At 45.7% G+C, this 13,186-nt stretch overlaps 1 protein-coding gene across 1 annotated transcript in view; it reads left to right on the forward strand.

Moving 5' to 3' along the window:
- RPRD1B (regulation of nuclear pre-mRNA domain containing 1B) overlaps nt 1-12,894 on the forward strand; it is a 110,095-nt gene extending 97,201 nt beyond the window's left edge. Inside the window, exons 6-7 of the mRNA XM_063960375.1 lie at nt 695-870; nt 12,237-12,894. Of these exons, the coding sequence (XP_063816445.1) occupies nt 695-870; nt 12,237-12,386 (326 nt within the window). The 3' untranslated portion in view covers nt 12,387-12,894. The remainder of the gene's footprint in view (nt 1-694; nt 871-12,236) is intronic.
- Nucleotides 12,895-13,186: the final 292 nt, after the last annotated feature.

A 13,186-nucleotide genomic window follows, 5' to 3' on the forward strand; every position in this document is an offset into this window, starting at 1 on the left:
TTACATTTTACACATACCATCAAATCCATGATCCCAGCACTGAGACAGCAGTGTCAACCACTGTGCCACAGTCTGCTAATAATGGCATCCTTACCAGTGACGTGCGATGGGGTGAGACAGGTGAGGGGTGAGGCAGAGCCTTTCCTGCCATACTAACGTTTGTGCCAGAGTTTTGACTGTATAAAGTATATGAAAAAGACACAGAATTTGTCTGAAATATCTTCTTTGCATTATTCTAATAATTTTTATAGCCAAAACTGTGGAGTAAAAAGTCTATGGCAGGTGAGGAAGTGCCTCACCTGTGTATCCTTTCCGCACATCTCTAATCAAAACTCACCAAATTTCCAGGAGTTTATACTGCTGCACCTGTGTATAATGCCCAGATGTACGCTTTGGCACATATATTGCATGTAAATCTGGCTCTGGTGCTAGACAGTGCCTACTGAGCCATTTAGCTCACTGCACGTCCCTGATCCTTACACATGTTAGCATCTGCATCTTCCATGTCTCTCTGATTGGCTTTGGGATTGCTGCTGACTTATGTCCTCTCATGGCTCTGAGTAATATAGTGTAGCCTTAATATTATCTCTTCATTTTACTTTTTTATTGGCTTTATGGTCTATGAATGGTTTAAGCTATAATAAAGTGTTGTAAGCAGAACCACTAAACTGTACCCTTCACTTTAATCTTTCAGACAAAGAAGCGGCAGAACGTCTTTCAAAGACTGTGGATGAGGCATGCCTCCTGCTAGCAGAGTATAATGGGCGGCTAGCAGCGGAACTGGATGATCGCAGGCAGCTGGCACGGATGCTAATGGAGTACACACAGAGCCAAAAAGAGGCTCTGAGTAACAAAGAGAAGAAACTGGAGGTAGGAAATCACCTACTGTATATGCGTTTACTTTATAGAGAACGTTCCCACAGCCTAGCAGTGGCAGTGAATTCCATTGGAAGAGCTCCCTGCTAATCACATGATGGAGATATTTTATCCCCTAGGACTCTGATTACAGAGAGAGCATCCAATGGGAACCACTCCCATGCTATCACAACTGGTGCAGACACATCTTACGCTTGTTGGTTCACCATTGAAAAGCTGTGATTGATGAGAACCTCAACAAATTGTACAAGGAACCATTTATACCAGTACAAACAATATAACCTGGGCTATGGTTTTTCCTATAATGCTGACTGATTGAAGTCCAATGATGACTGTTGCCCATTATTAGATATTTTTGTACTTATACATGGCTTATTTTAATACATTTGGTCTTCCACAGTAAAGGTGTGTGCACACGTAGCGATATGGCTCGGCGATGTTGACTATATAGTCAAAATCGCTAAGAAAGTTAGTGCATATCGCTCTGTGTGTACACAGCGAGTGATAGCGATGCGCTTCCACGCCAGGTCGCTGTCGCTATAAAAAATAGACTGTGCAGGCAAGTCAATTTCGACTGCCGCTGGAAAAGTGAAAACATCCCCCTATTTAAATGAGTTAGTCAAAATCGCCCATAGCCAAAATCGCTTGCACATTTAGTCAAAATCACTGGTAAAGTTAGTCAAAATCTCCTACTGCCAGTTCAAGGTAAATCGCTCAGTCAAAATCGCTCCATGTGTGCGGACCTTTAGGTTTACACAGAGAGTAATTTGGTGATTTAGAGTGCGTCGACTACAAAACATTGACACTTAGGGGTCTATTCCACATGTAAAAAATCTGTGGTGTGCTAATTAAGGATTGAACTCGCAACAAGGTCACTGTAGATATTGAAGGCATTCATGATGCCCCCTTTACTTATTATCACCCACTGCTGATACTGGTGGCTTCCCTGTGCTCTGCTGTTACCTGAACCCCAGCTAGCCATTAGCACTGGACAGGTAAGCTGGGGTGAGAGGGGTGTCTGAAGGGTTTGTGCAGGCAATGCTGAGGTACTGTTTCGCTGTGCACCTTGAGTGCTTAGCTGCCTACCCATCCACTTACCTGGATGCAGCTGCTGCTCAGGGTGTACCTGGCTTGTGCGCACTGTGTTGGGTGGCTTCACTGTTACCCGAACCCCAGCATCCTAGAATCTAGCTGAATAGCTCTGCCTTGGGTGAAGGGAGGGTACTAGGAGAATGCTGCCTGCTCACGCCAGAGAGGGAGTGATGCAGACACCTGAACGGACGAAAGTGGAGAGGAGACTCCTGCTCAGGGATCCCTGTGAGTCTGGCCACAGTTGTGCTGAGAGTTCAATGAGGTATGTAAGATCTGTGGCTGCAGGAGGAGATAGACGTGGACGTGGCCAGTGTGTCTGCACCTGATGCGGCTCCGTGCTGTGTCCCAGGTGCAGTTTATGGAGAGAAGACCGTTCGTCTGGTTGGTTATATTTCCACTTTTGTATACAGCGGGCAGGAGCTGGGCACTGGGGGATAGAGGCTGCAGGCAGGAGCTGGATACCAAGGATGCAGACTCTGGAAATGATTTGGGTGCGCCCTCTCAGGAACATTACAAAGTCCCCCAAAAAATAATACTTTTACAGACTTTATGTATGACACAATTTCCACATCCTCACACTCAAGTATGGAGACTGGAAATTATTGGCGGAGAATTGTGACCAGGAGATATCTGTGATGTCTCGTGTTATAGTGTTAATGAATGGCCCTGAAACGTAATTTCTACAAATGTAGTTGTAGACTGTATACTGGAGGGAGAATAACTAGCATGCCACCGTGCTCACAAGGGGCTCTTTTGCGCTCGCCCCGCAGCCAGCATTCCAGCGGTCGGGATCCCAGCGCCGGTATGCTGGGCGCCGGGATCCCGAGCGCCGGCCAAACGTAATACATCCGCCTGGTTGATACAATCCAGTACCCGTTCACTGCATAGAGAAGAGACGGTGCTTGGAGATCATCTAATCTCCAAGCGCCGCCTCTGCACGCCTCGACAATGACATCACCATATGAAAGAGGTCTCGCCAAGTCACACCAGGAAAGTAGCTGTGCAGAAATCCCGAGTGTGACTCGCAATTTAGGTTTAAAAGCAGAATACGAGAGGAAACCCGAGCACTGAAGAAAGGCACGCATGGACAATATAAGCATGACAAGTAAGCAATCCTAAACCACACCGCACCCTAATAGCAGCTGCTTGTGAACCTGGACATGTATGATCGTATCATTACTGTACACAGCACAACCCTTTGCAAATATTGTCTCAATTTACTGTTTCAAAGAAGCCAGCTAATCTAGATGCAGTTAAAAAATGGACTTTCCACCTACTGGGGACTATAATTTGTTAGCCTGTTGTCTATAATTTTTAACGAATGCCTTCTTTTATGTTTACGGAGTATTACGCTTTTTCAGGCATGTGTTCATATAATAAAAACTACCAGTTATTGTATTTCCTTTTGCTCAGTATTGTGATAGAGCCCTGCTGTGTTTTACATTGAGAGAATTGTATCCGGATATAAGCTTTACCTTATTAATTATATCAAAGAAAGGGAAAGAAGGAAACTTCAGAATAAAACGTGTTTAACGTTGAAGGAGGATATATACAAGTCAATTTGTCTGATATTGAGAATCCTCTAATATACAGATTTGTTTCCTTTCTCGCTGTAGGTGACTTGGGTAACACTGTGCAAACCAGATACGCAATTTTATTATATACTGTATCTTATAAATTAAATCCAGGAATGTAATACAGGTTGAGTATCCCATATCGAAATATTCCGAAATACGGAATATTCCAAAATACGGGCTTTTTTGAGTGAGATAGTGAAACCTTTGTTTTTTGATGACTCCATGTACACAAACTTTGTTTAATACACAAAGCTATTAAAAATTTCTCTTACGTCCTAGAGGATGCTGGGGACTTCGTAAGGACCATGGGGATAGACGGGCTCCGCAGGAGACATGGGCACTTTAAGAAAGAACTTTAGGTATGGGTGTGCACTGGCTCCTTCCTCTATGCCCCTCCTCCAGACCTCAGTTTACTACTGTGCTCAGAGGAGACTGGGTGCATTACAGTGAGCTCTCCTGAGTTTCCTGAAAGAAAGTTTTTTATTTTCAGGGAGCCTGCTGGCAACAGATTCCCTGCATCGAGGGACTGAGGGGAGAGAAACAGACCTGCTATAATGTTAGGCTCTGTTTCTTAGGCTACTGGACACCATTAGCTCCAGAGGGATCGGTACGCAGGTCTCGCCCTCGCCGTCCGTCCCAGAGCCGCGCCGCCGTCCTCCTCGCAGAGCCGGAAGATAGAAGCCGGGTGAGTATGAGAAGAAAGAAGACTTCAGAGGCAGCAGAAGACTTCAGATCTTCACTGAGGTAACGCACAGCAGTAAAGCTGTGCGCCATTGCTCTCACACAGCACACACAAACGGCAGTCACTGTAAGGGTGCAGGGCGCAGGGTGGGGGGGCTCCCTGGGCATCAATAAAACCTCTTTTTTCTGGCAAATGTGTATATATACAGCTGGGCACTGTATATATAAAGAGCTCCGGCCAGGTTTTACGATATTTGAGCAGGACAGAAGCCCGCCGCCGAAGGGGCGGGGCTTCTTCCTCAGCAGTCACCAGCGCCATTTTCTGCACAGCGCTGAGAGGAAGCTCCCCGGACTCTCCCCTGCTTATCCACGGTGAAAGAGGGTTTTAAAGAAGGAGGGGGGGGGGGCCACATAATTGGCGCAATATACAGATTACAGCGCTATCTGGGTAAACATATTGTGTGTTTTTTCCTGGGTCATTAGCGCTGGGTGTGTGCTGGCATACTCTCTCTCTGTCTCTCCAAAGGGCCTTGTGGGGGAACTGTCTTCAGATAAGAGGATTCCCTGTGTGTGTGGTGTGTCGGTACGCGTGTGTCGACATGTCTGAGGTAGGCTCTCCTAGGGAGGAGGTGGAGCAAATGAATGTGGTGTCTCCGTCGACAGCGCCGACACCTGACTGGATGGATATGTGTAATGTTTTAAGCGCTAATGTGAATTTATTGCACAAAAGATTAGACAAAGCTGAGGCTAGGGAACAGCCAGGGAGTCAACCCATGTCTGTCCCTATGTCGCAGGGACCTTCGCGGTCTCAAAAGCGCCCACTATCCCAAATAGTAGACACTTATACCGACACAGATTCTGACTCCAGTGTCGACTACGATGATGCAAAGTTACAGCCAAAATTGGCTAAATGTATTCGATATATGATTATTGCAATAAAATATGTTTTGCATATCACAGAGGAACCCCCTGTCCCTGACACGAGGGTACACATGTATATGGGAAAGAAACCTGAGGTAACCTTTCCCCCTTCTCATGAGCTGAACGAGTTGTGTGAAAAAGCGTGGGAATCTCCAGACAAAAACCTGCAGATTCCCAAAAGGATTCTTATGGCGTATCCTTTCCCGGCAAAGGACAGGATACGGTGGGAATCCTCCCCTAGGGTGGACAAAGCGTTGACACGCTTATCCAAAAAGGTAGCGCTGCCATCCCAAGATACGGCTACCCTAAGGGATCCTGCTGATCGCAAGCAGGAGGTTACTTTGAAGTCCATTTACACACATTCTGGTACTTTACTCAGACCGGCTATTGCGTCGGCTTGGGTTTGTAGCGCTGTAGCAGCGTGGACAGATACTTTATCAGCGGAGATTGAGACCCTGGATAAGGATACCATCTTATTGACCCTAGGTCATATAAAAGATGCTGTCTTATATATGAGATGCTCAAAGAAACATCCTATGGACCCGGCAATGGACAGGTGATGCCGACTCAAAAAGGCATATGGAGGTTTTACCTTACAAGGGTGAGGAATTGTTTGGAGAAGGTCTCTCAGACCTGGTCTCCACAGCTACAGCTGGTAAATCCAATTTTTTGCCTTATATTCCCTCACAGCCTAAGAAAGCGCCACATTATCAAATGCAGTCCTTTCGGTCACAGAGAAACAAGAAAGTACTAGGTGCGTCCTTTCTTGCCAGAGGTAAGGGCAGAGGCAAAAAGCTGCACAACACAGCTAGTTCACAGGAACAGAAGTCCTCCCCGGCCTCTACAAAATCCACCGCATGACGCTGGGGCTCCGCTAAGGGAGTCCGCCCCAGTGAGGGCACGTCTCCGACTTTTCAGCCACATCTGGGTTCACTCACAGGTGGATTCCTGGGCAATAGAAATTGTTTCTCAGGGTTACAAGCTGGAATTCGAAGAGGTGCCTCCTCGCCGGTTTTTCAAATCGGCCCTGCCGGCTTCTCCCCCAGAAAGGGAGTTGGTATTAAATGCAATTCACAAATTGTATCTTCAACAGGTGGTAGTCAAGGTTCCCCTACTTCAACAAGGGAGGGGATATTACTCAACCCTGTTTGGACGGTTCGGCCAGACCCATTTTAAATTTAAAATCCCTGAACCTATACTTGAAAAGGTTCAAGTTCAAGATGGGATCGCTCAGAGCGGTCATCGCCAGCCTGGAAGGGGGGGATTTTATGGTATCCCTGGAAATAAAGGATGCATACCTTCATGTTCCCATATATCCACCTCATCAGGCGTACCTGAGATTTGCGGTACAGGATTGTCATTACCAATTTCAGACGTTGCCGTTTGGGCTTTCCACGGCCCCGAGGATTTTCACCAAGGTAATGGCGGAAATGATGGTGCTCCTGCGCAAGCAGGGTGTCACAATTATCCTGTACTTGGACGATCTCCTCATAAAAGCGAGATCAAGAGAGCAGTTGCTGAGCAGCGTGTCACTTTCACTGAAAGTGTTACAGCAACACGGCTGGATTCTCAATATCCCGAAGTCGCAGTTGGTTCCTACGACTCGTCTGACCTTCTTGGGCATGATTCTGGATACGGACCAGAAAAGGGTTTATCTTCCGATAGAAAAGGGTCAGGAACTCATGACCCTGGTCAGGAACCTATTGAAGCCAAAACAGGTGTCAGTGCATCACTGCACTCGAGTCCTGGGAAAGATGGTGGCATCGTACGAGGCCATTCCCTTCGGCAGGTTCCATGCGAGGACCTTCCAATGGGACCTACTGGACAAGTGGTCCGGGTCACATCTACAGATTCATCAGTTGATCGCCCTGTCCCCCAGGGCCAGGGTATCTCTCCTGTGGTGGCTACAGAGTGCTCACCTTCTAGAGGGCCGCAGGTTCGGCATTCAGGACTGGGTTCTGGTGACCACGGACGCGAGCCTCCGAGGTTGGGGAGCAGTCACACAGGGAAGAAACTTCCAAGGACTTTGGACAAGTCAAGAGACTTGTCTTCACATCAACGTCCTGGAGCTGAGGGCCATATACAACGCCCTTCGTCAAGCGGAGACCTTGCTTCGCGACCTACCAGTTCTGATTCAGTCAGACAACATCACCGCAGTGGCTCATGTAAACTGCCAAGGCGGCACAAGGAGCAGAGTGGCAATGGCGGAAGCCACCAGGATTCTTCGCTGAGCGGAAAATCATGTAAGCGCACTGTCAGCAGTGTTCATTCCGGGAGTGGACAACTGGGAAGCAGACTTCCTCAGCAGGCACGACCTGCATCCAGGAGAGTGGGGACTTCATCAGGAAGTCTTCGCACAGATTGCAAGTCAGTGGGGACTGCCCCAGATAGACATGATGGCGTCCCGCCTCAACAAAAAGCTGCAGAGGTATTGCGCCAGGTCAAGAGACCCTCAGGCTGTAACTGTGGACGCCCTAGTGACACCGTGGGTGTTCCAGTCGGTTTATGTGTTTCCTCCTCTTCCTCTCATCCCAAAGGTGTTGAGAATAATAAGAAAAAGAGGAGTACAGACAATTCTCATTGTTCCAGATTGGCCGCGAAGGGCCTGGTATCCGGATCTGCAGGAGATGCTCACAGAAGATCCGTCGCCTCTTCCTCTAAGGCAGGACCTGTTGCAACAGGGGCCCTGTCTGTTCCAAGACTTACCGCGGCTGCGTTTGACGGCATGGCGGTTGAACGCCGGATCCTAGCGGAAAAGGGCATTCCGGATGAGGTCATTGCTACTCTGATAAAGGCTAGGAAGGACGTGACCGCTAAACATTATCACCGTATATGGCGAAAGTATGTTTCTTGGTGTGAGGCCAGGAATGCTCCTACGGAAGAATTCCATCTGGGCCGTTTCCTTCACTTCCTACAAACTGGAGTGAATTTGGGCCTAAAATTAGGCTCCATTAAGGTTCAGATTTCGGCCTTATCCATTTTCTTTCAGAAAGAATTAGCTTCTCTCCCAGAAGTACAGACTTTTGTGAAGGGAGTGCTGCATATTCAGCCTCCTTTTGTACCTCCGGTGGCGCCTTGGGACCTTAATGTGGTGTTGTTTCCTTAAGTCGCACTGGTTTGAACCACTTAAATCGGTGGAGTTAAAATATCTCACTTGGAAGGTGGTCATGTTGTTAGCCTTGGCTTCGGCTAGGCGAGTGTCGGAATTGGCGGCTTTGTCTCATAAAAGCCCCTATCTGGTTTTCCATATGGATAGAGTGGAATTGCGGACCCGTCCTCAATTTTTGCCTAAGGTGGTGTCATCTTTTCATATGAACCAACCTATTGTGGTGCCTGTGGCTACGCGAGACTTGGAGGATTCCGAGTCCCTTGATGTGGTCAGGGACTTGAAAATTTACGTGGCCAGAACGGCTAGAGTCAGAAAAACAGAAGCACTGTTTGTCCTGTATGCAGCCAACAAGGTTGGCGCTCCTGCTTCAAAGCAGACTATTGCTCCCTGGATCTGTAACACGGTTCAGCAGGCTCATTCTATGGCTGGATTGCCGTTACCAAAATCGGTCAAGGCCCATTCCACTAGGAAGGTGGGCTCTTCTTGGGCGGCTGCCCGAGGGGTCTCTGCACTACAGCTGTGCCGAGCTGCTACTTGGTCGGGTTCAAACACCTTTGCAAAATTCTATAAGTTTGATACCCTGGCTGAGGAGGACCTCCTGTTTGCTCAATCGGTGCTGCAGAGTCATCCACACTCTCCCGCCCGTTTGGGAGCTTTGGTATAATCCCAATGGTCCTTACGGAGTCCCCAGCATCCTCTAGGACGTAAGAGAAAATAAGATTTTAAACCTACCGGTAAATCTTTTTCTCGTAGTCCGTAGAGGATGCTGGGCGCCCGTACCAAGGGCGGACTACTTCTGCAAGACTTGTATATAGTTTTGATTACTAAGGGTTATGTTATAGTTTCATCGGTCTCGGACTGATGCTATGTTGTTTCATACTGTTAACTGGTTAGTATATCACAGGTTATACGGTGTGAATGGTGTGGGCTGGTATGAATCTTGCCCTTGGATTAACAAAAATCATTTCCTCGTACTGTCCGTCTCCTCTGGGCACAGTTTCTCTAACTGAGGTCTGGAGGAGGGGCATAGAGTGAGGAGCCAGTGCACACCCATACCTAAAGTTCTTTCTTAAAGTGCCCATGTCTCCTGCGGAGCCCGTCTATCCCCATGGTCCTTACGGAGTCCCCAGCATCCTCTACGGACTACGAGAAAAAGATTTACCGGTAGGTTTAAAATCTTATTATTGTATTAAAAGACCTTCAGGCTGTGTGTATAAGGTGTATGTGAAACATAAATGGATTGTGTGAATGTAGACACACTTTGTTTAATGCACAAAGTTATAAAAAATATTGGCTAAAATGACCTTCAGGCTGTGTGTATAAGGTGTATATGAACCATAAATGCATTCTGTGCTTAGATTTAGGTCCCATCGCCATGATATCTAATTATGGTATGCATTTATTCCAAAATACGGAAAAATCCGATATCCGAAATACCTCTGGTCCCAAGCATTTTGGATAAGGGATACTCAACCTGTACAATTAATAAAATGGGAAATCAGACTTTGCTATGTGAACAACTAAAAAAACTGACTCGCGTGACTGGTCCTCTTTGACATCAGGCCTACAGTTCCTTAATCTGTTTATTTGATTGGACACTGTTGCACTTAGTGATACCATTCAGGTGTTTGCGCCAGATATTTGTGTGAAAGTGTTGCAGTTGATGTATCAAACAAAATCTATGAAGTTTTTACATAAATGTAAAAAAAAAAATTAGAATGGATCATAAAATCTAATCTTCCTGGTACTTGTGTGTATGACCTTTGGACTACTTGAATCACATTTTCTCTGTATGCTGACATACACAGATGTAGACATAGTCACTGTATACATAGTTCTGCATGGATGAGAAATACACGAGCATGTGAGCAGGCCTGGAATTTCGCCCTACACAATTCAGCAAAATCTGTCCTTCAGTTCCCAGGAGACAGATGATATGTTTGATGAGATGACAAGTGGTGGGAAAGTGGAGGGAGGGGGGGTGTATCATAGGACACCATAAATTCTAATGAATTTGATTAACATCTCTGTGGACACTGTATATGAAGGGATTATGGTCCTAATTCAGAGGCGATCGCAGCAGCAAATGTGTTAGCAGTTGCGCAAAACCATGTGCACTGCAGGGGGGGGGGGGGGCAGATATAACATACGCAGAGAGAGTTAAATTTGGGTGGGGTGTGTTCAAACTGAAATCTAAATTGCAGTGTAAAAATAAAGCAGCCAGTATTTACCCTGCACAGAAACAATATAACCCACCCAAATCTAACTCTCTCTGCACATGTTATATCTGCCCCACCTGCACTGCACATGGTTTTGCCTAACTGCTAACAAATTTGCTGCTGCAAACAACTCTGAATTACCCCCTATGTACAGCTGTGACTATATTCTCTGGATATTTGTACAGGTTTTCCTTTCTTCCATCCTACAGTTCTACATAGAATGTAATATGTTGGATCGGGTTACAGGTAGCAGACATGGGAGATCTGTAATAGAGGTATGGGTCTGAGTGAGGGAATTCAATTTCCACCGAAGCGTGCTAATTGCAGTTGCCTTGGCATTTAAACGCCAGCAGCTGCACCCCAGCTCGTACCTGCCATCCATGGGTTGCCTACCTCTGATATGGTGCATTTTTTGCCGTGTATTCACCTTCAGTTCTGTATACTTACTAATGTGTCCTCATTTACTTAGCATTTTTTGCACCATATGGTGCGAGACATTTGGTGTGACACTTACATTACACCACGGGTAGCGATAAGTACTTGTTTACTGAGTTTGGCATTCTGTTTGCATTGTATCAGCATACAAAGTCACTCCTAGTGTGCCAGACACACTAGATAGGTACTTTTGTTGTAAAGGAATTGGTGTAAACTCGCCAATTAAGCATAACAATACCTGACTCTCTTTTTTTTTTTTTTACTCAGATTTGTGACTTAGTCGCGCACAGAAGTACATATAATGCTAGCCCCAGTAGTCATTGTATTTTCTAAGGCATTAGTGATGCAAAGACATGCATGTAAAGAAAGAGAAGCTTGGCGCGGCTAAGTCGCAAAGTCTGCGGTATGTTGAACAGAGCTGCTTTCCACAATGTGCACAAATCTAAATGTGATGTGACATTGTAATTTTAACCACCGTTCACGACTCATACTTTTCTTACAGTCATGTGGTGACTTACTCAATTTTTTATTAGTTCTTTACTATTTCATTAGGTTTCTTTTATCCATTCTTCCTTGTTTGGTCACACTTGCCCTGTGTTTCCTCCCCACACACCCATTCTGTTTATATAATCACCAGATATAACTGTAGTCATGCACAATGAACGCTGATTTAATACGTCCCAGGTCTACCAGGCACTCATTGTGCTACCATGGCACATAATTTGGTTATGTTGGCAGTGCTGCAGGTATTCTGATCTGTTTCATCCATCATCCTATCTCCTGTAGTCTCAAACACTCTTGATTCCCTCTCTAAATGTTTACGCTCTCCCCCTTTCCTTTAAAAAAAAATAAAAAATCTATTATTTAAAGGACAGACATCCGTTCCCGCAGACCATTATTACATTTTGACATTTTTTGGGGGAAGTTATTTAAAAGTCCAGATGTTCACACTTCAGTTTTATTGTATTGTTTATCATCCTTATTTGTTATTACAGAAAAGTGAAGGATATATTTGGAGAGCAAAAAGGTTTCACTGATATCTCCATTAATGATCAAGCTGGGAAATATTTGGTGGTCAGATCCAACAATAACAATATTCACTTGAATAATTATAGGGTTTCTAGTTTGTGTTACTGTAAAAACATTTCTGAGTACCTGACATGGGTGAAACCTGAACGGAACCATCTGTAGGGAAGCCCAGGGTTGGAATTATTGCACATGAGTGATAATTGGTTTGACTTTGCCAGCAAATGTGCTAGGAATTGGAACGCTTCAGTGATACTGCAGACGGTATGTAATAATATCATTTGTTTCCATGTTTTTTAGGAATACAAGCAGAAGCTAGCTCGTGTAACGCAGGTACGGAAGGAGCTGAAGTCTCACATTCAGAGTCTGCCAGACCTCTCGCTGCTTCCCAATGTCACAGGGGGGTTGGCACCGCTCCCTTCTGCTGGGGATCTCTTCTCCACTGATTAGGACCAATCCCATGTTTGGGTGACCTCTTTATCCAACTACACCATCAGCATACACTAGCACAGGAGGCGGAGTGGAGTACAACATAGCTCAGAAAGACTGGAACTTTATCCTCTCTGTGCAAAATAATGATGATTCTACTGCACCCAACATTGTAGCAGTGTACTAGTATTGGCAACCCATTCCCCTTCCCCCCTCTCTTCCTGGCTCACACGTAGTGTCCGCTGCTGATGGACGAAGCCGCGAGGGCAGTTGCTGGGGTTCATCATCTTCCCTGTGTTGTGTTTTCTTTTTTCTTATTCTTATTTTTTTTTTAAATTAGAGAGACTTGTTTATGGAGCGTGTGCACAGATTCTGCTTGTTTACCAGCTTTCTCTGGCAGCCTATCTTTCCTGTTCCGTTCAAGAGATGGGGAAATGAATTTGTGTTCAGAGGCAGCATGGCTAGTTGTCCTGTAATGTGCTGCTGGACAGGAGTAATACACAATATAGTGTGTGTCATTTCAGAACAACTGTGTCCGGGTGTCTGTGTACAAAACTTTAATTGTATCGGAGATCAAATCTTAAAACTGAACATTTTTGTTCATATAGGTTTTTACATTATAGAGAACTATGGAATGTGTACATTATTACACACAGTCTGGTATGGACTGTATGCTTCTACACTAACGCTAAGGCTGTGACACAATTGGTTGACATCAGGGTAGTGTCTGAATGCCTGATGTGCTGTACTCTGCACTCGCCATTGAGCTTAGAGGAATATTCAATTGAGGTCGGATCCATTCCGACATGCATTTGTTGTAA

The sequence above is a fragment of the Pseudophryne corroboree genome, chromosome 3 (assembly GCF_028390025.1).
Source record: "Pseudophryne corroboree isolate aPseCor3 chromosome 3, aPseCor3.hap2, whole genome shotgun sequence".
NCBI lineage: Eukaryota > Metazoa > Chordata > Amphibia > Anura > Myobatrachidae > Pseudophryne > Pseudophryne corroboree.